At 40.4% G+C, this 24157-nt stretch overlaps 1 protein-coding gene across 1 annotated transcript in view; it reads left to right on the top strand.

Annotated features, from left to right (window-relative positions):
- LOC120516954 (alpha-actinin-2) overlaps positions 1 to 24157 on the top strand; it is a 155165-nt gene continuing 131008 nt past the window's right edge. The window contains exon 1 of the mRNA XM_039738993.1: positions 1 to 349. Within this exon, the coding sequence (XP_039594927.1) occupies positions 221 to 349 (129 nt within the window). The 5' untranslated portion in view covers positions 1 to 220. The remainder of the gene's footprint in view (positions 350 to 24157) is intronic.

Genomic DNA, 24157 nt, shown 5'->3' with positions numbered 1-24157 from the left:
AATTGATTTGTCCGCCACTCGCGCCGAGTTCACTCCGATAATCCAGACGGCAGAGAGGAGAGAGCGGCCGACAGCACGGCGCTATAGCTCAGGTCATACCCACCACACGAGTGCAACATCTGTAGAGAACTAAGCAGCTGCATTGAAAGACGTCGACGGCGTTGGTTACCTGCATCTTTAGTCATCGTGACATCCGATTAAGAGAAAACTCGGAAACGCAATGACCCACATAGAGACCACCGTGATCTATAATGACCAGGAGTACGACCAGTATGAGTATATGATGCAGGAGGATGAGTGGGACCGAGACCTGCTTTTGGACCCTGCCTGGGAGAAGCAGCAAAGAAAGGTAAGAAGGAGAGCGAATCGGGGTTTCTCTAATTCTCTGCACTGATGCCTGTTAACTGCTACCCCAAGTTATAGGAAAGCCACCATTAGTGCACTTTATCCCGGCGCTGCAAGCTCCTTTGTTATTTTTTGGATTTGGAATTCATAATTTCTTGTTCTTACAGTATCAATATATAATGTGCAGGGCTCCACTATAATTATTTACTTATAATCATGCTATAATCCTTTTAGAGAATAGTAAAAAATGAATGAATAATAAAAATGGATACTAATGAATATCATCATGCAAGTTTCATAAAGGCGTGTCACTAGAAACACAGCTGACTGAAGCCCAAGGCCAAAAGCAGGAGCTCAAAAGGCGTGCAACCTGAAACTCATCTCAATTATCCTAATTGTCAAAAAATAAGGATAAAAATCATTATCATCACCATCATGATCTAGTTAACTAGGTAAATGTGCAGCAGCTGAAATCCTCTTAATGCAGTAATCCCCTTTCTAAATGAGTAAGTTGCCCCCAAGATTTAATAGCTAGCCGAAAGGTTTTCTAGACTTGTACTTTTTCAGGCTGGAGTTATCATTGAATATAAGAGATGCATTGGCAGCAGCTAACAATGGGGCCTCTGCAGACTGCTGTAATTCTGATGATATGTGAGGTATGAGAGCTGTCAACAGATGCTGGTAATAGACCATGACGTGCATAAGCCTAGAATGGACACCCTACACCTAAATTTAACCACAGACGTAAAGGTTATTATAGACGGCTAATCCGCTGTCCTTGGTGAAGAATTCCATTGTGTAAACAAAGAAACATGCAGCTATCCAAAAGGGACAATGCTGGATGTGAATGGGGATGAGAGGAGACATGGAATTAGTGGAAATAGTTGTGGCATTAGCGGAATAAGAAGACACTGTTGTAATATATATTTATTTATATATACAGTGCCTTCAGCAAGTATTTAGACCTCTTCACTTTTTACACATTTTGTTAGGCTGCAGCCCTTTGCTAAAATCAATTCAATTCTTTTTTTTTGTCCCTCGTTAATGAACCCTCAGTACTTAAGAATGACAATTTGAATCTTTTGCAAATTTAATAAAAATAAAAAAAAACCTGGAATATCACATTCAGATCCCTTATGCAGTACTTTGTTCAAGCCCCTTTGACAGCAATTCCAATGCGGGGTCTGCTTCAACAAGCTTCTGGGTTCTTTTCTGCAGATCCTCTCACGCTCTTTCAGGCTATTTTCAGGTCTCTTCGGAGATGTTTGAGTGGTTGAAGTCTGGGCTGCTCAAGGATATTCCACACAGTTGTCCCTAAGTCACTCCTTTGTTGTCTTTGTTTTCCTGTTGGATGCCCAGAGCGCTCTGGACAGGGCTTTCTTAATAGCATCATAGGACCCCGGGCAAAGTAGTGCACAGAGGCCCCTGTTTGGACAGCATATAAGAAGCATGCATAGGCATCAGAACCATCGTGGGCCCCAATGCTTCTGGGGCCCCCAGGCCAGTGCCCATTGTGCCCATACATTAAGACGGCCCTGACTCTGGAGCAGACCTTCGTTGACGATCTCACTTTCCTTTGCTCCATTCAGCTTTCTGCCACCCCTGTCTATTCTCCCCGACCCTACATCATGATGCTCCCATCACCGTGCTTCTCCGTTGCACAGGTGATGAGCGGTGCCTGTCGTCCTCCAGACGTGATGCTAATCTTTGTTTCATTAGACCAGAGAATCTTCTTTCTAACAGTCTGAGAGTCCTAAAGGTGCGCCATGCGGGCTTTCATGTGTCGTCTGGCCATCCTGGCATAAAGCCCAGATTAGTGGAGTGCTGCAGCGGTGTGGTGACTGTCGTTCTGGAAGTTTCTTTCATCTCCACACAGGTTCTCTGGAGCTCAGCCAGATTGACCATCGGGTTCTTGATCACCTAATCCCCTATTGCTCAGTTTAGTCGGGCAGCCAGCTGTAGGAATAGTTATGGCCGCTCTAAACTTTTTCCATTAAAGCATTATGGAGTCCATGTTGCTCTTCAGGACCTTCAGCGCAGCAGCCTCCCACAGATCTGTGCCTTAGAGTTTTTGCTCAACTGTGGACCTTCTGTAGGCAGATGTGTGCCTTTTCTAATCATGTCTCATCAATTGAATTGACTACAGGAGGACTCCAAACAAGATGTAGAAACATCTCCATGATGATCAATAGAATGGGACGCTACTTTTCCAGATTTTATGTGTCAAGGCAAAGCAACCTGAATGCTTGCGATTATCTGATAATTCAAATTTTTTTTTTTTTAATCTGCAAAAATTCTGAAAACCCAGTTTTTCGCTTTTCTTTCTGAGGTATTGAGTGTTACTTGATGAGGGGAAAAAACTGAATTAAAATAATTTTAGCATAAGGCTGCATCATAACAAAATGTGAGAAAAAGGTGAAGGGTTTTGAATACTTTCTGGAAGCACTGTAATGTACAGTATGTGTGTATATTTACAGAAAAATGTATACCTTGAAAGGGTGATTGTGAATCATTGAGAGAAGATTCCATATTCTATGAAATTATGATGAGGTTGCCAAAAGATTCAATGAGCTTTAATGGGTCACCTAGTTCTAAGACTGCTTGCTTATGGAAATACTGACGCATTCTTGCTCACACTTTGCAAAAAAAAAAAAAGACAACTTTATAAAATATGTATATGTTTTCTCACATTTGGAAAGATATTGGATCTAAAAGTCCCAACCTGAAACCTTTCGCTGCTTTTAAAGACCTCCCTTTGGTATTGCTGGCCTTCTGCCAGACATGCTATCACTTCTTTGGTATCGGCAGTACGACATCTCACTTCTACTTAACACAGACATCCAGCCTTTCATTCATTTTCTTAATCTTCTTAGTCTAACACAGAATCCCAAGCCGACAGAGTTTAGGCCTCAAGCAGGAGGTGGGAATTGGCCGACGACAGGTCACTGGCCCATCAAAAGGCACACTGACATAAATCAAGCAAATTTAGAGATGACAAATAATTTAACACATACATTTTTTTAAATTGTTGGAGGAAATAGAAATGCCTGGAATAAAATATACATATTCAGAGACTGGGCTGGGAATCGAGCCTTGGGATCTTGGGGTAGGACAGCATCTCACACAAGTGTGCTACCATGAAGTACCAAGAAACACACAAATACGAGATTAAGGATTCACTTTTGAGTTAACCTGAGTTTGTTCCAAAAAAAAAATTTTTTTTACTAAAAGTAAGTCAAATACAGAAAGAATGAAATTCCAAGATAGTAAGATAAGATAAAACACTGCCCACCCACCCCAATCCTGTCTTGCTGATCCCATCCCCTATATTGTGTCACCCATTCCTATCTACAACCTTTTGTCTTATTCTGACCTAACAGTAAAATGTAGTAGCAGAGCCACTGGACTTTAAACTTCAAGTCTGCTGCTTCAGTTTGTGCTTCTGCCTGACTGTGTGTGAGCCTGCTGTGTGTCAGGGGTAGACGTGACCTGTAAGCTGTTGCAGTGAGTCCTAAATTTGTAAGATGCCTTGGATAAAGGAACAGCTTATTAACTTTTACTGCACCAGAGAGCTCTTGACTTCTGGGTCAGCACTTAGTGGTCTGCAGGAGCCCCCACTAGCAGCACTAGGTTTTCCTGCAAACTCCCCTTTTCACAAAATGTGATTGGGGAAGGTCAGACTGTCTGTCCTCCCCAGTACTCCTGCAAATCTAACACCCAGTGGTCTAGTGGTTTGGGGGACATTAACAGCAAATCTGTCAAATCTATCTATCTGTCTGTCTATTATATAGTGCCTTTCACTCCTATCTATCTATTTGTCTGTCTGTCTATTATATAGTGCCTTTCACTCCTATCTAGCTGTCTGTCTGTCTATTATATAGTGCCTTTCACTCCTATCTATCTATTTGTCTGTCTGTCTATTATATAGTGCCTTTCACTCCTATCTAGCTGTCTGTCTGTCTATTATATAGTGCCTTTCACTCCTATCTATTTGTCTGTCTGTCTATTTTATAGTGCCTTTCACTCCTATCTATCTATTTGTCTGTCTATTATATAGTGCCTTTCGCTCCTATCTAGCTGTCTGTCTGTCTATTATATAGTGCCTTTCACTCCTATCTAGCTGTCTGTCTGTCTATTATATAGTGCCTTTCACTCCTATCTAGCTGTCTGTCTGTCTGTCAATTATATAGTGCCTTTCACTCCTATCTAGCTGTCTGTCTGTCTGTCTATTATATAGTGCCTTTCACTCCTATCTATCTATTTGTCTGTCTATTATATAGTGCCTTTCACTCCTATCTATCTATAGTAATAAAATGACTCCACCACCACAGTCCATTCTTCATTCTAATGAATTTAATATTTATTGAACCTATTTATAAACTATTATTATTATTCATCATATTCAATTCATTCCCTCAATCCATGTCATGATTTGTACAAAAAAAAAATCACAAAGAATGATAGAAATATCGAATATTAAGGGAATTTAAAATCATGATTTCAAGCACCAGCCCAATCTCAAAGAACCTCTATGCTCAAGAAACAAAATAAAATAAGCAAACAGAGGGGAGATGTATTTTTAAACAGAAAATGTAAAGAAATCAAAAAAGAGAAAAAATAAGTGCATTGCAATATAATGATAAATATAAGCAAGCAAAAAAATAACAAAAAAGTAACCATCCTGCTCTTCATTAATAAAGGGGTCACCTTTTTTTTTTAAACCCATCACTTGGAAGGGCAGTCCACGTTGAAGCAGATGTCCAAATGCAGTAAATGTTGGGTCAGGGAAGATTTCCTGAGATGATCCGGTCAAAGGGATGTACTAATAATTTAGAATGAATGTACAAAAAAAAACCAAAAAGAGCAATGGAAGCTGTGGATCACATTCTTAGTTGGATGTATTTCGATATATTATATACTGTACAGTGTATATTCTGCTAGAAGAGGACTACAAGGTGAAACATAGTCAAAACCAGAAACAAGTCCAAACTGTGAAGATAAAACCTTTTGCACCAAAACCGAATCACTAAACAGAAATTAAAATTAAAAAAAAAAAAACCCTGAAATTCAGAAACCAGAAATTCACACAATATTTGAGTTTTCTGTTGAAATCACGGCTATAAATGAATTGTTACCCCGGTATTTAAAGGATTGAGCTGATGACGTAAGATGCTGTGCTTTCCAAAATTAAATTCCTTGATTTTTGTTTATCTGGTAAAAGTTTAATTTAGATCCTATCTACTTTTTTGGTTGTTTACGCTACACGTTTTAGATTTGTCATGTGACCGTGAGTGCCATTTCTTTGATGTTATGGAAGTGACTATTATTATTATTATTATTATTTTTTTACTGACTCCTTTACTTGTGACTAACAGCACAATTTCAGTAGCAGGATTAGAAGTCGTTAACCTTCACCACTATGCCACACTGTATAACACCATTGTAACAGAATCTCCAGCACAGCTGATTCAATGCAAAGCAGGCTCTTTCATTAAGTTTTACTTTAGTTTGGATGTTTCTTTTTGCCTCTGACTCTCCCTCAGACCTGTAAATGGAGGCTTCGGTATTATAGTAGCAGTGGCGACCTTAGTATAAGACTTATTTCTTATCACTTTGCATCTCATCTCCCATTTCACTTACTCAACTCAAGTCTTACAGCTCACGGTGAACATCCAAAATGGACAAAAACATTATTTATTTAGTTGCAGAATAACCAGCACATTTATCCTGCGCTTAGTGATAAATGGAGGAACCGTTACCAGCAGCAAAGTACTTTTCCAGTTCTGAATGGTGGGGTTATTTATTTCTGATTGGGCACAAATAAAATGTCACATTCTGTCCTTGAAACCAATTTGATGAGACCTTATTGACTCATTAAAGATTCATGTAAATTGCTTTGGCTTTTATTCCTGGCTTTTCTTCTTTAATGTAATTGCTGGGGAAACACTTTTACATTTGTTTTGTCCATCAAGTGCCGTCATTAAAGAAGCAGAACATTTTGTAAATTTCACACAGCACACTTGTTTGGGACTGTGAGTGCTGTGAAGAGTAGAGACAGACCCTCTGTGTTTTTTTCCCAGTTGATTCTGGGGTTCGTCAGCGGTCTGTTCTGCTCCATCCGACTCTGTTCAGTGCTTGTATGGACTGGGTGTTGGGCAAGGTCATGGGGTCCAGCGGCTGTGGAGCATCTGTGGGTGAAGAAAGATTCACGGATCTTGACTTTGCTGACGATGCTGTGATCTTCACGGAGTCAGTGGAGGCTCTGATGGGAGCTCTCGAGTGGCTGAGCGAGGAGTCTGAGTGTCTGGGCTTGCAAAGGTCCTGATAAAAACCAAAGAGCCAGGCCTTTAATGACCTCTTGAGCACGGCCATCAGTAGCGTGTCTGTCTGTGGAGAGAGTGTCGACCTCGTCGAGAGGTTTACTTACCTTGGCAGTGACATTCATGTCTATGGTGACTCTCCCTATGAAGTCAGTAGACAGATTGGGAGAGCATGGGGGTCATGAGGTCACTGGAAAGGGGTGTGTGGCGCTCCCGATTGTTTTGATTTGGGAAAATGGTTCAAGGGATTAAAACATAAGTAGGCAAGAATCGGAGAGAGAAGGTCCGATACTTCAATAAAATTTACTTATTCAATTATAACATTTAAATACATATAATGCAGTATAATGTAGTAGCGATAGATTATAGAAACAAATATATGCTTACAGTAATATATTTAAAGAAACAAACTTATGCTTACAGTAATAAAAACAAACTTATGCTTACAGTATATCAAATGAAACAAAGCTATCATCCTAGACCAGTAGACTGAGGGAGCCCGCATGTCAGTCTCATCAGAGGATCAACTCGTGCCTGGTCCCAAATACCAAACAGGTGTGCACATTCCCCACGGTTGAGCTTCCAAAGAAACTGAGGGCGGAACCTTCCCTTATATACTAATTGAGTGTCCTTGCCCCAAAAGCGGCCTACGTGCAAGCAATGCATACAGAAGTGATCAGTTTCAGTACACACCCTTCCACGGGACACGGTATTGTTTTTCTTCTACTTGGCCCTGATTAAGGCAAGTGCCTAGCACTAGAAGACACAGTAATATGCTTACATGTGAAAAAAGACTCTCGAAGTGAAAAACAACTCCTTACATAGCTTTGGCTTTATCTTTAGATCATTCCCGGCTGTTTTTCCCAAAACATTAGTCTTTGCAGCTGGCTTTGCGCTGGAGCGACCAACGCCCATCTGCACTCCTGATTCCCTTCCTCTCTTAAATTCACCTTAGCTTTTTACAGAGAAAAATCCTTCCATTACATCGATATCTCTGCAAAAGGACGAAGGTCCAAGTCTTTAGAGTCTTGGTGCTTCCTGTGTTGCTATATGGTTGCGAGACATGGACGCTATCCAGTGACCTGAGATGAAGACTGGACTCCTTCAGTACTGTGTCTCTTTAGAGAATCCTTGGGTCCCACTGGTTTGACTTTGTGGTGCTCATGGAGTCCTGAATGATGCACATTACCTGCATTGTGAGAAAGTGTCAGTTACGGCACTACAGCCATGTGACGCGTTTCCCCGAGGGTGATCCGGCTCGTAAGATCCTCATTGTTGGGGACCTGAGTGGCTGGACCAGGCCAAGGGGTCGCCCACGTAACACCTGGCTGCGGCAGATACAGGGTCATTTCCGGAGGGTGGGACTGGACCGTGTGTCTGACTGGGGGGTTGCCAACTGGGATCCCGAGTTGTTTAGTCGTGTAGTGGGTGCGGCAACGCGCTGTACCAGTGCATGCTCCCCAACTTGACTTGACTTGAGACTTTGTGACTGTCTAGTAACTCGCATACATACATAAACAGCCAAATACAGAGAGGGTCCTTGAAGAAGACGCCCAAATCCAGGAGTGCAGAGCTTGTAGAGACTTACCCAAGAAGACTTGAAGCTGTGATTGCTGTGAAAGGGGCTGCTTGCGCAAAGTACTGAATTAAGAGTCTTAATACTTATATGAATGAGAGATTTCATCCATCCATCCACTATCCAACCCACTATATCCCAACTACAGGGTCACGGGAATATGTTGGAACCAATCCCAGCCCACTGCAGGGAACACTCACACACACACACACACACACACATTAGGGACAATTTAGGATTGCCAATGCAACCTGCATGTCTTTGGACTGTGGGAGGAAACCCACACAGACACGGGGAGAACATGCAAACTCAACGCAGGGAGGACCCAGGAAGCGAACCCCAGGTCTCCTAACTGAGAGGCAGCAGCGCTACCACTGTGCCACCATGCTGCCCATGAGAGATTTCATTTTTGATTTTTAATAGATCTGCAAGCCTTTCTGAAAACATGTTTTCACTTTGTCATTGTGGAAAATTACGTGTAGATTGAATAGGCAAAAATTGCAAATTTTTCATTTAAAATCAAATCTACGACACAATAAGGTGCACAGAAAGCCATTTAAGCAAGGCAGTGAGACCCGCAGGGATGGCGAGTATCCATAAGTAGTTTATCTGACTGCAAGAGAGAAGTCAAGTAAAATGACCCCTTTAATTGGCTAACTAAAAAGATTACAATATGCAGGCTTCTGAGGCAACTCGGACCCCTTCTTTAGGCAAGAGAGAGACTGGAGTTGCCTCGAAAGCCTTGCATATTGTAATCTTCTTAGTTAGCCAATTAAAGGGATGATTTTACTTGACTTCTCACTACATCCATAATGGCTAACACTGTACACCACCCTACTACTAGGGTGCAAGGTAACGAGAGAGTTAAGACTCCTGCTCTGTAGGTGGCACGCATAATATTCACCATGTTGCCCTTTTAATACAGAAGAGGATGATACATTCTGGACGTGAGGCTGCTTTCTGTTTACCTCGGAATTTGGATGTCGGAGCTGCGAATGACGTCACACCCGAGTTAACCGCATTCCAGTAAAACATTCAGAAAACCAATACGGATACGTCCGGGAAAACTTTTGTTGTGCTTGCTTTTTTGGAATAAATACCAGTTGATAACAACACATTATGTGGTGTTTTGTGCATCCAGACCCTGCAACAACAGGTCCAAAAAGAGAAGTTGGACAGTACGGTGTGTATGTAATCAGATATTAATAGACAAATATGGTAGGCTAATTAGCAGTGTGACACTACAGCTTTCACTGAAGTTTGGGGTGTACATACATCGCCATTTTGGACTGACGTCACAATCTGAAGTCAGACAAACTTCTGAGTAGGAAGTATGACTTGTGGAGGCATTCGAGTTGAAAATTCTGACTAGGTACTCAGGAATTCCGATAAGCCCTTTCATTGCGGCCTTTTAATGAAAGTCAAGCAAAATGACACTTTTTATTGGCTAACTAAAAAGATTAAAATATGCAGGCTTTCGAGGCAACACAAGCCCCTTCTTCAGGCAAAAAGTAATACCAAGACTGGAGTTCCCTGTGTTTATATAGACCAGTGATTCTTAACCTTTTTTTTGAGTCACGGGCCCCTTTAAGAATCTGATGAGAGCTATGGACCCCCTTCCCCAGAAATATTCACATAAACACAACTTTGCATGCAATGGGTAGTGCTGCTGCCTCGCAGTAAGGAGACCTGGGGTTTGCTTCCTGGGTCCTCCCTCCCTGCGTGGAGTTTGCATGTTCTCCCCGTGTCTGCGTGGGTTTCCTCCCACAGTCCAAAGACATGCAGGTTAGGTGCATTGGCGATCCTAAATTGTCCTTAGTGAGTGCTTGGTGTGTGTGTGTGGGTCCGTGTGTGTGCCCTGCCCATGGTTTGTTCCTGCCTTGCGCCCTGTGCTGGCTAGGATTGGCTCCGGCAGACCCCCGTGACCCTGTGTTAGGATATATCGGGTTGGGTAATGACTGACTGACTATTGAGATTTGATTGTCTCATACATATATGACATACACAAAGTATTATTAAATTTTTAAAGTAGCCAATTGAAAAAAAAACATTCCTTTTTATGCAAAAAGTCAAGGTCATTATAATTATGAAATACAATCCTTTGTGCAAATTAAAACTGATCTACTACTACTAAAGAAGAGGGACCCCTCACGCCTGGACAAACTGGTGAGGAAGGCAGGCTCTATTGTAGGCCCGGAGCTGGACAGTTTGACATCTGTGGCAGAGCGACGGGCGCTGAGCAGACTCCTGTCAATCATGGAGAATCCACTGCATCTACTGAACAGGATCATCTCCAGACAGAGGAGCAGCTTCAGAGACAGACTGCTGTCACCATCCTGCTCCACTGACAGACTGAGGAGACCCCACACTATGCGACTCTTCAGTTCCACCCGGGGGGGTAAATGTTAACATTATACAAAGTTATTGTCTGTTATACCTGCATTTTTATTACTCTTTAATATTGTTTTTTTTTGTATCAGTATACTGCTGCTGGAGTACTGTATGTGAATTTCCCCTTGGGATTAATAAAGTATCTATCTTATCTATCTATCTCCATTACTACTACAACTACTACTAAATGTACTCTAAATCAACAGTACCAGGCTGCATAGTGAATATAAATGTTCATTTTTATCCGACCCTCACAGACCTCCTGAAACCCATCCATGGACCCCTTAGGGGTTCACAGACCACAGGTTAAGAACTCCTGATATAGACACTGGGACAGACACAGCATTGGAAATCGTTATGTGGGTCATCTTCAATATAAAATATTAATAGACCTCTCCAGGCTAAGAGAGGAGAACAATGGATAGTGAAGATCTTTTGATAAGATAACTGCCCAACAAAGTCTTTTGAAGTTTCTGATGAATTTTTCCTTACCGTGTAGGTCTGTATTCAGGTTGTCAGTCCGAGAGATGCAAACAATCCTCATATCTTGTTATAAAACCCATGTCTCTATTTAAACCATGTTATAATGTATTAAATTTAAGCATCAGTTTAACTTCCCATTCCTTTCTCTCTTGCTGTGCTCTGAAGTTGTCCATAAGCCCTGTGACTTTAAAGTCCTTCTCACAGTGTCCATGGCTGCTGAAGTGATCTCCTACAGGGCCATTCTTAATGTAGAACCTTTGTAAATTAATTGTTTGCCAGCGTGTTTGTTCAGTTTCTCACACATATAGGACAGGGTTGGAACATTTCATACAAAGAATTGCAGTAAGTAGACCACATTAGGAAAATGATCCTTGTATGCGATGTTCTAGCCAGCAGTGTGGTATAACTACACAATCTGTATTATAAATGTGAGCACACAATTTACATCTTTTCTGTAGGTAACCTTTTAGAAGGCTTCACGCATTCCTAGACTAGGAAGGATTTAACAGCGCCTGTGTAGTATTAATGTAAGTTATAGTTGTATTTTTGTCTGTTCTGGAGTTATGATACATAAGGAACTCTTTCTAGTGCCAGTTCCACTTTTTACTTGAAATATAAAAGATGATTTTTGTCAAAGCCTTTTATTTACACAACTCTGTTTTGGAAGTGACGTGATCTGGATCATCATCCTAATGACGTAACAGAAGTTACGCTATACATATGCTGATAACTGCAATGTATCTACCTTCAGTAGATGCAAAACTTTTAATCATCATAGTGATAGTCCGCTTTTTTCTAAGTAGGCCCTAATGTTAGGATTTTGCGTTCTGATTGCGACCCTTTTTTGAATCAGACTTTCAATTTCATTACGCCCTTTGAAACCTGCCTACTCATTCTCATTTGGCTCCTCAGGTAACTCATCTTTTGACCAAGATTTCTCATTTCTTAATCATCTCCCAGATATTTATGACTCACAGAACTCATTGACTATTCAGTGTGTCCCCAAATGGACAAAATAGGCCAAATTTTAAGATCTGTACAGACATCTAAGACAACCAGAGAGAGCTCTAGGCTGCAGCCCCTATTAGAATAACCCCATAACCATGAAATAAATTCTGTGCTTTGGTTTGGAATTAATTGCGGGAGGTGGTTTAAAGGTGGGTGATGCCAGACCAACTGTAACTGTCCAGCTGGGAGAGAAGCTGGGGCAGAGGCTCGCTGGTGGGAGAAAAACAAACAAAATGCAACAGAGAGATTGGAGATGAATGAAGAATGAGTGCTATGGTGTCTTTCTTTAAAATGAGCAAGTGATTGAGCCATTCCACCATATAAAGGGGGCCTATCTAAGGAAGGTCCAGAAAGTTTTTTTTTTTTTTCATCCATAACGATGATGTTATCAATGTGTGTGCCATGATCCATTCTAGGGAATGTTGCCATGGAGACTGCAAATATACTTAGAGATGCTCTTCGGTAAAACAAAACAGCGATGCAGTAAAATGTGGTAGCGGTGCTACATGATTAACGTCGTCTTACATGTATTGGCGTCTTTCGTAGCGTTATCCTGTTTACATGCTCTGTGTGTCTGTGTAAATATTGTCCCCTGGAAACAAAGGGGGAAGGATAACGCCGTGGAACTGTGGGTCCCTCGTGATAGTTTGTCCTGTCAATCTCATCATTTGCATCTGAGCCATTTACTACTTAAACAGGAGGACGAAAAGAAGGAAAAACTCCGTGTACTACACTGACACTTCATCGCATCGCTAAGAGAGAGCATCGATCGAATCGCCTACACCTTCCCCTGCTTGCCGCTTTCAATGCCAGACTTGACAATTTCACCATTACAACGCAAAAAAAACCCTGGGATACCGGATTATGCTGAGACGCTGAGGATAAGAATGGTGAGACTGTCTTTTTGTCATTTGGGAGAGGAGCAAGCCATCATTTTCATTCGTGTATAACTGCCGTAGGACGCTTTTCCAGCTGAACAAGGTTCACAATCACTATTCATCCTTTGTTTAATGTCCTGGACGCTTATTTGCGTTTCGTGTTACCGTGTGTCGTATTTGTTTCATGTTCAGTTTGGGGTCAAGGGAGGGCTTGTGTTTTGTATATTACTTTTACTTTTTATTATTATAGCTACTTTTTGGGTTGGGTGTGATGTGGGAGCTTTGGAGGGCGTGAATTATATGTTGTTCTGTTATTTTGTTTCTTATCACTATTAATATATTGTCACAAAAATGACTAAGAGACATCAGAAAGGTTTGGGGCAGCCACCCGTATAATATGCCCTGGCTGCAAAAGGTAATAGTTGAGAGTTGTTCACAGGTCAGAGTCCAAAACAGAACTGATTTAGATAGTCAAAGATGGCGGCTTTATATGCTGGGAATGCTATTAAAGAACTTTTCTTAAACGAGAACCTTTCTTTACATTGCAATATCTATTGTCCTCTATTTTTGTGTGAACTGTTTTATTTCGACTTGGAATAATTTCGGGGCGGCACGGTGGCGCAGTGGTAGCGCTGCTGCCTCGCAGTTAGGAGACCCGGGTTCGCTTCCTGGGTCCTCCCTGCGTGGAGTTTGCATGTTCTCCCTGTGTCTGCGTGGGTTTCCTCCGGGCGCTCCGGTTTCCTCCCACAATCCAAAGCCATGCCGGTTAGGTGGATTGGCGATTCTAAATTGGCCCTAGTGTGTGCTTGGTGTGTGGGTGTGTTTGTGTGTGTCCTGCGGTGGGTTGGCACCCTGCCCAGGATTGGTTCCTGCCTTGTGCCCTGTGTTGGCTGGGATTGGCTCCAGCAGAACCCTGTGACCCTGTATTCGGATTCAGCGGGTTAGAAAATGGATGGATGGATGGAATAATTTCAATGTGTCACACTATTGCTAGAATCCCATGAAGCAAACTAAAGCTGCAGAACTTTGGTCATTTTGGGAAAGCACAGCTACACAAGGATTTACAGAACTATTGAGGTGATTAGCGTTTCCTGAGCCTCAACCCGGAGCATTGCAGAGGCACCGTGATTGCACTACTGCTACACTGTAAAAAGTACGTTCATCCACACATCTGGAGTGTAGGGTTTATCCCTGGGTGTACTGGGTGCAAGACAGGAACCAACCTTGTATGGGGTGCCAGTCCCTTGTAGTGCTCAATTACAAACATACCCACTTTTATACTTGTCAGCCATAATAAAAGGATAAGTATGTGTGTGTCCGTCTGGTTGCTATGTTTCTGTCAATTTTAAACATGGCGCATCACAAACATTTGAAGGAATAAAATGCATTGCATTTGTCATTCCAACAGATGGCACATCACAAACATTGCATCATATCAATAGGTTCTGAATCTACTGACACGTCTTATGTTATGCCTTTCTAGCCTTCATGATATATATTTTTTGATAATTATTGCAAATAACTAGGGCTGATAGTTTTTTTTCAGTTGGCTCACGCTTTTGTATTTCTTTTATTATTGTTTTTATTGTTTGCTGTTTGATTATACTGTGTTTGTGTATTTTTTTTAATTGGTACTTGTTTGTTTGCTCTTGTACAACAATTGCAGTATTTTCTTGTATAGTCCGTTGGCATGTGTACAACATATATTTTTGCAAATTTTAGTGTATTACATGTGGACTGTTACATTTGGGTTTATAACTAGTTTGTGGGAACCTTCTATTTTTCCATATATTGATTGCATTGTGTTCTACTTTTTGTAAAGTTTTTGTTTTATGCACTATCAGTAACGGCGGACTGCACGATAATATGCCGTGAATACACCTGACTTATAGTTTTCATGTCAGTGAGGGCTTTGCCTTTTATTAGTATATATATATATATATATATATATATATATATATATATATGTATATATATGTATACCAGTAGCGGCGCACTGCATGATAACATGCAGTGAATACACTTGACTTATAGTTTTCATCCTCTTTCTTTCTCTTTACGTTTATCATTTGTTTGCTCAGAGGTTGATGCGCTTGCTGCTTCCTGAGCAGCTCTTCTTTTCTCCGCCCTAGTGGCCGCTTCTTCTCTTCTTCCATCGGCATCTTTTCGCGTTAAAACTGATCAAGTCAGTGTTTGTGTTGCAATTACCAGTACGTTTTTCATAATTTTTCACTTAAGCTGGCACTTAAGTCTTCAATCTGCCTCAAGAATGATTTAAGATATGAAGAGGAAGGGGAAGTGACAGTGAAGATGGTAGGGATGAGAACGGTGCCCGTACGCATGCGCCACACGGCTGCCCGCTGCCGAGAGTTTATTCTACAATAAAATAAAAATAAGAGGAATAACCTTGGAGGTCAATCATCACCTCGAAAGCGGACAGTAGACGCCATGTTGTATACGTGTACCAGATTTCAGGTCAATCGGTCAAACGGTTTGCGAGCTACAGGTGATTTAAAATCCTGGACAGACAAACGGACAGCCACGGTAGCGTATTATATAAGAAGATACTTCCTTCTATAATAACTGCCTTTACTTAATTAAAAATTTAGAGTGAGAGTGGAATTATATACTTTGACAATTTTTTTTCCTTTATATGCATTTAAAATACATAAAGAAACTTCTTTTGGGTTGTCCTTACTTTATCCCCTGATGAATATTTTTGCAGTAGTAGATGTTCTGCATCACAAACGTTAACATTGCATTTACAAATTCCGCACTAAGTACAACATACGTATAACAGAGAGGTATGCATTGCATTTGTCATGTCAACAGACGGCTCGTCACAAACATCTGAAGTAATAAGATGCGTTTCAGTTGTCATTCCAACAGATGGCACATCACAAACATTAACACTGCTTTTACAAATCCCATACCAAGTATAACATACTGTACGTATAACAGAGATATATGCATTGCATCTGTTATGCCAACAGATGGCACATCACAAACATTTATAGCAATGCATTTTAACATTTGCTGTAATAAAATGCAGTACTAGACATGTTTGTGATGCGCCACCTGTTGGAATGACAAATACAATGCATTTTATTACTCTGCATTACAAAATACATTTCAATAGACGTTGATTATTTAGATTTCAACCTGTATTTAAATTATTGATTATTTAGATTTCAAGTGTATTCAATAAAGAATTACAAAAACTGCCCCAGTAATTTTTAAACTTCTTTGTGAAAGTCTTCTATTACCTGGTCTGCATAAAGCAGGGTATCTCTAGAAAGGCAGAGAGGGCATCTGAAGTACAGGGGAATCAGACCCCTTCCATGTTCTGCACACCTTATTGTGTTGAACATTTTATTTTAAACAGATTACATTTTCCTATTTTGCCCATCCAGCTACACTCAATAACCCAAAATGGCAGAATGAAAACATGTTTTCAGAAAGGTTTGCAAATCTCTCTATTATAAAAAAAAAAAAATCCTGGAGAGAAACAGTAGGGCTTCGAGATGTGATCTTCACGTTAAGATCACGGAAGACACCTTTCCAGATTTTCCTCATCTTGCACCCTCATCCACGCTGGAAAAAATATTGCTCAATTTTAAAGAATTAGACTCCATCTCTACAATATATAAAATCATTTTACAATCCCTTCCTTTCAAAGATCCAAGAGGACACTGGGAAAATGACCTCTCAATTAATATATCAGAAAAGGAGTGGAAAGTAGCATTGCAGAGAATTCACTCGAGCTCCATATGCGCAAAGCATACAATTATACAACTCAAAATTATGTATCGAGCACATCTGTCTCGACTAAAACTCTCCAAAGTGTTTCCAGGGCGAGATCCAACCTGCGAACGTTGCAACCAAGCCCCAGCCTCACTGGGTCACATGTTCTGGGCCTGCTCCAAATTAACATTATTGTGGACAAAAATTTTTAATTACCTCTCAGACAGCCTTGGACTCACAATCCCTCCTAACCCATTAACAGCTGTGTTTGGTGGTCTTCCAGAGGGTCTTAAAGTGGAGAAGGACAAACAAACTGTGATCGCATTCACTACACTGTTGGCACGCAGACTCATTCTGATAAACTGGAAGAACACAAACTCTCCTCTTTTAAGTCAGTGGGAAACCGATGTGTTATATTATTTGAAATTGGAAAAAATCAAATACTCAGTTAGAGGATCTGTGCAGACTTTTTTCAAAACATGGCAGGATCTAATCAGTAATATTTTAAAATAAGTTTATAAAGTACACAGAATTTATTAATTTAGGTATTTTTACAAGCCTTAAATTTTACACCTTTTGGCTTGCTCTCTCTCTCAGGGGTGGGGATCGATCTGTTCTTAACTCAATTCTTTTTTGTAAAAACTTGATTGCTATGTATTGATTGTAATAAAATTAATAAATAAAAATTAAAAAAAAAAAAAAGATCACGGAAGACACTTAAAAGAAACTGCGAGATGAAAGAGGTTGGCCACGGAGTGTCTCGCGGGGACCTTAAACACGAGACTTTGTGCCAAGAGATTGACCCAGGAGCGTCTCGCGATGACGTAGAACATGAGATTCTTGCAAGACACGCCCTACTTACAAATAAATAAGAGCACGGGCAGCAACACACTCAGTCGTGTTTCGTCTTTGAGCAGACGCAGATCCAGGGCTCTCAGCGCATATAAAGCATATAAGGACAATACGTTATAAATGAAACATCGCCGACTAAGCGAAGAAGAAAGCAGCGCAAAGAAAACAGACTCAAAAGCGTTGGAGAGAAAAAAAAGGAAAAGAATAACGTAGGAGCAAATTCAGAAAATAAGGAAAGTAATTATCAGCCTGGAACAAGTGGAATTAAAAAAAAATAAATAAATAAAAAAAATAAAAGCAGGTCCCTGCGGTGGGTTGGCACCCTGCCCAGGATTGGTTCCTGCCTTGTGCCCTGTGTTGGCTGGGATTGGCTCCAGCGGACCCCCGTGACCCTATTCGGATTCAGCGGGTTAGACAATGGATGGATGGAAAAGCAGGTCCAATCAGGACGTTGGCGCTATACACATGCAGAGCAGGTTAGAGATTATGAAAGTAGTGGAATTCGAAAGATTCAAAAAAAAAAAAAAGTTGCGTTACACATGTGGAGAAAGTTAAAGAATATGAAAGTAGGAAGATTTAGAAAGTATAAAAAAAAAAAAGTAAAGATCGCAGGAGAGCAAACAAATGGAAATTATTACTCGAAAAATGGAAAATAATCACCATGGACCAGGTGTCATTGAAACAAAAGCAGGATAAAGCGAGGTCAGAAATAAAAGACAGAGTAGAAAACAAAGTAAAACGTCATAAAGAGCTTAAAAAACAAGGGGGCCAAACACATGCAGAGCAGGTTAGAGAAAATGAAAACTGGAATTCAAAAGACTCAAAAAAAATGTAGGCGCGAAACACATGCAGAGCAAGATAGAGAATATGAAGGCAGAAAAAAACAACAGTGTCAAAAAAAAAGAAAGTAAAGATCGCATTAGTGCAGACAAAGAGAAATTATTACTCAGAGAAATAACGAAAAGGCGAATAGAGATCGAATAAATGGACACAAGTGATATGTCAGAAGTATGCAAATATTGTAAGTCACAGAATTTCAAAAATGGAGTTTATCTCACATGCATTTATTGGGTTACTTTGCAAAAAAAAAATAAAATTCTTAACTGCTGCTGATGAAGATCGTTTCGTCTGTGCTGAAATTCCAAACAGAGAAACCTGTCCTGAATTATGATACAAAGTCATTAAACACACGTCTCACGGAGCTCATTAAAAAGATTCAGCACGTTGGGACTCAAAAGATTCCAAATATTGTTTTTATAGAAGTTCTGAAATAAAAGTGAAACTAATGAAACAGCAACAATTCAAAGAAAAAAAAATAATCTTAAAAGTGTGTATCTGGAAAGCCAAATACGGGGGTTGGCGAGCAAAGCGAACGGGGGGCAAAGCCCCCCTAGTTTAATAAAAAGCTCAAAAACTGAAATCTTTCATATAAAAGTTCAGAAAATACATATTTACATCTTCCAGCTATTGAGCTATAGATGGATGGGCAAAAAGTGACAAATTTATCCTTTGGAAATTAAATGTACAAGACAGTAAAGTATCCAGAAAGTGAAGGGGTCTCAATACTTTTTGAATGTATAAAGCCACTACTCGCAGTGCTTGATGCAAATTAAATGTCACAAATGTTAAAATGCAAGCTGAGCCCCGGGGTTGGATAAATTCCCACATTCTGAGAACTGCTCGGTTTACAGAAAATGACAGAAGGCATGCGCCTTGAAAATGTGTAACCTTTACCATCCACCCCGAGTACCTTCAGCAATGGTGACAGCAACAGGAAACCAGTCACAGAAGTATGAACTGGCTCATTCCCCCCCTAAATTCCCCCAATATCTGCCACTTATTTCAGTTTCCCCTCATCATCTGTCAGCCCCGTGGAGCTAAGAGGCGTCCTTGAAGATCATCAAATCCCAGAACATCCAGCGTGGCAGGCTTTTCTCGGAACGTAACGTAGCTTGTTTTTGGTTGCACCTGACTTTGATGGCACATGTGGTATATCTGGACATTGGAATGTAGGGTTCTTTCCAAGACCTGCACAATTGTCAGACAAATATAGACTAAAGCTTCCTGTTGACAGGAAAGATTATCTGTATTCCCAAGTACCTTTTATGTGTGGTTCAATACGGGGCTCTATAATGGGCAAACTGGAGTATTCCCATCCCAATCCCTGACTTAAATAGAAAGCTTACTCCTTTGACATGAGGGATTATTGGAATTGATATCCGTATTGATTTTCCAGGCCATCTTCATATTGTTTGTTGGATTTTTAATAATGTCTGTGTGTCACCTCGGTAAAGCTTATTATCACAGAGATGAGAAATTTATTGAAAATCTCATCCAATTAAAATCTAATCTCAAATCTCATCTGTAGTAATAACAGCAAATGGAATGCCAGCATTATATTAGCAAAAAAAGTAATGTGTTTAAAATGTCAACAATTAATGTAAATGCAGTTTAACCCGATCATCTGTTTCAGAGTAAATCGTGAGTATCGCCATTTGTTGCTTTTACACTTTTAATTTGCTTTCTTTCTATTTTTATTTTTCAATTTCTGAATAGTGTGTTGGAACTTTTTCGCCTTATGATTACCTTTCAGGCAACTCGTTTTTTAAACCATTTTCTTGTATTTATATTATTTGTAACTTAATCCCGATTAAGGAGGGACCTGTCACTACACAAGCCAGAGTTTTCACGGTTCTCTCTCTTGAGTCGTTTTTTTTTAGTGTTTTAAGAATTTAAAGCAGTTTTAAACATTTTAAAAGCCTGTTTTTCATTTTTTGGGCCCTTTCAGGACTGAAGCCTCATATTTTCTTAGAGTCATTCTTGCCTGGTTGAGACCTATTTTAGGGCAGGCCAGGGACGATTCTGGCCTGCTTTTAAGAATCTTTTCAAAGCCTCGCCTGGTTTACTATTTTGTGGCATATCTTCTTCTATAATACGCTACCATGGCTGTTCGTTTGTCTGTCCAGGATTTTAGAGATCTGTAGCTCGCAAACCGCTTCACCGATTGACTTGAAATTTGGTACACATATACTACGTGACATCTACTATCCGCTTTCGGGGTGATGATTTTTATGAGGCTTTTTATTTTGTTTTGTAGAATCGACTCTCGGCAGCACACAGCAGGGCGGCCATGCGGCACATGCGTATGGGCACCGTTCTCATTCCCTATCACCTTCGCTAACCATTCTTGAGGCAGATTGAAGACTTAAGTGCCAGCTTAAGTGAAAAATTAAAGAAAACTAAGTAATTGCCACACAAACACGGACTTAATCAGTTTTAACGCAGAAAGATGCCGACGGAAGAAGAGAAGAAGCGGGCTGCTAGGGTGGAGAAAAGAAGAGCTGCTCAGGAAGCAACAAGAGCATCAACCTCTCAGAAAACGAATGGTAAACGTACAGAGAAAGAGGATGAAGACTATGAACGCTCAAGTCAAGTGCATTCACTGCACGTTATCATGCAGTCCGCCGTTACTGGTGCATATATAATACATAAGAGGTTGAGATTCGGTCTTCTGAAAACTAAAGGCATGATGTTCATCCTAATTTAGATTTGATTTGATTTTTCCCTTCAGTTGACCTGAGTTCACTAAATTAGAATTTTATATCAAACATAAGCATTTGATATGAGAGGTTTGGCATCAAACTGAAAGAAGTGGGAGTTCAGGGCATGATGTGCAGGTGGATACAAAATTGGCTGAGACACAGGAGGCAAAGGGTTAAAGTGTGAGGAGCTTAATCAGGATTAGGCGACAAAGTAAAGACCCTCGGGGGTCAGTGCTGGGGCTGCTGCTAATTTTAATATCGTATATACTCGTGTATATGTCGGGTCTTGAAACCTGAAAAATCGATCATAAAATCAGATCCCGACTTATACGCCCGTTCAAAAATACGACACTTACATTTTTTTTGTTTTTTACATCCTCTTGCCTCCTCCAATCTCTCACCAGTTTCTCAGACTCGTCGAATTTTGTTTCAGCAGCACAGTTACCAATTTCTTTTGCCACGTCAACAAATTTTAATTTAAAACCAGCTTCATATTTTATCTTACGATAAAAGTGTATGAGGGTGTGAGATACACTCAATTAAAACTTGCGCTATTGGTCCAAGAGATCGATATGCTAACGTCAGCCTGAGAGAGAAACCACGGAGCGCGCGGCCTTTTTCTTCTCTCTATTGTGCCTATGTGACCACAGGGTAATACCCGAATTATTCCGAAGCAATGTTTGCACTGATTTATGTTTTTGTGTATCTCATACACCTTTATCGTAAGAGCATCCCTTATCTACGATGGAGCGTTCGATCATCAGAAAATATGAAGCAGGCTTTCAATTAAAAGTCATTGAAGTGGCGAGATTGATGACGAGGAGGAACACGAGCATGAATTAAATGATTGGGATCCCTATGACGAAATGCTATATAAATGAGGATGAACCCGTTTTCAGAGATGTTTCAACATCAGAGGATGAAGATTAAATACGATAAAATACCTACCGGTACCCAGGTATTCTGTTGCAGTTTCGTGTGCTTTGTAAAGTAAAGTTTATTTATGATAAATATACCCATTTTTTGTAATAAAGTTTTGTTTTGATGAATTTATTGTACCATACCTATAATATGAATCAGCCGTTACCTAACCTATATCTAGAACCATTCAAAAAATGTAAGTGTCGTATTTTTGAACAGGCGTATAAGTTAGGGTCTGATTTTATGATCGATTTTTCGGGCTTCAAGACCCGACTTATACGTGAGTATATACGGTAGTAGTTGCTCTCCTGTGGATTTCCACCAGCACAACAACAACAACATTTATTTCTAGAGCACATTTTCATTCAAACAACGTTGCTCAAAGTGCTTTACATGATGAAGAAAGAGAAAAAGGACAAAATAAATTAGAATTAAAGTTAGGGAACACTAATTAACATAGAATAAGAGTAAGGTCCGATGGCCAGGGAGGACAGAAAAAAACAAAAAAAAAAACTTTAGACAGCAGGAGAAAAAAAAAATGAAATCTGCAGGGGGTTCCGAGGCCACAAGACCACCCAGCCCCGTAAAGGCATTCTACCAAACATCAATGACCTCACAATCAGTCCTCATGGTATTCAGGGTTCACATTTGAAGAACTTGATGATGATGGTCATGTGGACTTCTGGCCTTTAATCCATCAATGTAGGGACATCACAGTGCCCTGATCAGGTGGTGGGGATGCAGATCAGCAACACAGAAAACTGGAAAAAGAACAAAAGAGAAAGTAGGGGTTAGCACAGATTATGGAGCCACCATGAATAATAATGATAATTAATTGAATATAAAGAGCATCAGGATTAAACTAAGATGAAGTTATGAGAAAGCCATGTTACACAGTACAGTGATCCCTCGCTATATCACGCTTCGACTTTTGCGGCTTCACTCTATCGCGATTTTTTTCTCATACACGCTTACGTCACTACGCATGCACTTTCTGAGAACTTTTATCTAAGCCCTATGATGGCTCCTAAACGTGCTGCTTTTACTAAGCCTTCTGACAATAAAACTAAGCGCCGGAGGAAGATGCTTACTATCCAGGAGAAGGTGAAACTCTTGGATATGATTAAAGATGGCAATACCCTACAAAAGCCTCCTCACGCATATGAAAAGACCGCGCCAGCAACTGCCTATCAAGATGTTCTTCAGCCGCGCATCCAGACACCCACTGCCTAGTCCTGGTATTTCTTCACTGAAGACAACAACGCACCTGCTGAAGATACTGCACCACCTCTGAAGACTCTCCTACTGAGGTCGTGCCTTCATAGGTTAGTGGTTGTGTGCAATTAAATGTACAGTACAATAATCTACTATAGAAAAGCGTTCGGGATTGTCCTTCCGTCCCGTGAGTGCAAAGCGTAGCTTATTACAGACTTACTACTTGCGGCTTGAGGTACGAAGCGACGCGATGTGAGCAGAGTTCTGGTGCTGTCACCGTTCCCTTGCTTTTGTGCGTGATGCGCTGGAAAAATAGACAAAATTATGTCTCTGGAAATAATTGATGTTGATGGAGTACAAATGCCTCACCGTGTAGTAAATATCAGGGGAGATGGTGCTTCCTTATTCTCATCTATAGCTTATTTAGTGCATGAAACTCCGTCTTTAGCGGTGCAGATTTGGGCTGACATTGTACGACTTTGGACAGGCACTTGAGGGGATAAAAAAAAAAACTTAGGTTTTCGGGAGATGTTATGAATGAGCACTTTGATGTTCTCATTCCCTACACTTACATGCCTGATGTACACATGGAGCGCACAAAAACTGAGGATAAAAGTTGGTCGCCTTAAAAGGCGAGTGCGCCTAGTAATATGATATTTGTAACGTCTAATATGTCTTATTTTCTCTTATTTTGTCTAATATATTGGGTAATGCGAGTGTAATGATGACTAAAGGGTGTTATTTCATGTCTAGAGGGCTCTAATAATGTTAAAAAATGTATTTAGAAAGGTCGTAAACAGGTTTTCTATACTCTAACTGCGAAAATAATCGATTTATAAATAAGAATCCTACGTCGCGAAAATTCATTTATCACGGTAGAGT

The sequence above is a fragment of the Polypterus senegalus genome, chromosome 16 (genome assembly GCF_016835505.1).
Source record: "Polypterus senegalus isolate Bchr_013 chromosome 16, ASM1683550v1, whole genome shotgun sequence".
In the NCBI taxonomy this organism is placed as follows: domain Eukaryota; kingdom Metazoa; phylum Chordata; class Cladistia; order Polypteriformes; family Polypteridae; genus Polypterus; species Polypterus senegalus.
Note: the sequence above shows the minus strand (reverse complement) of the source record. Positions and strands in the feature narration are given on the sequence as shown.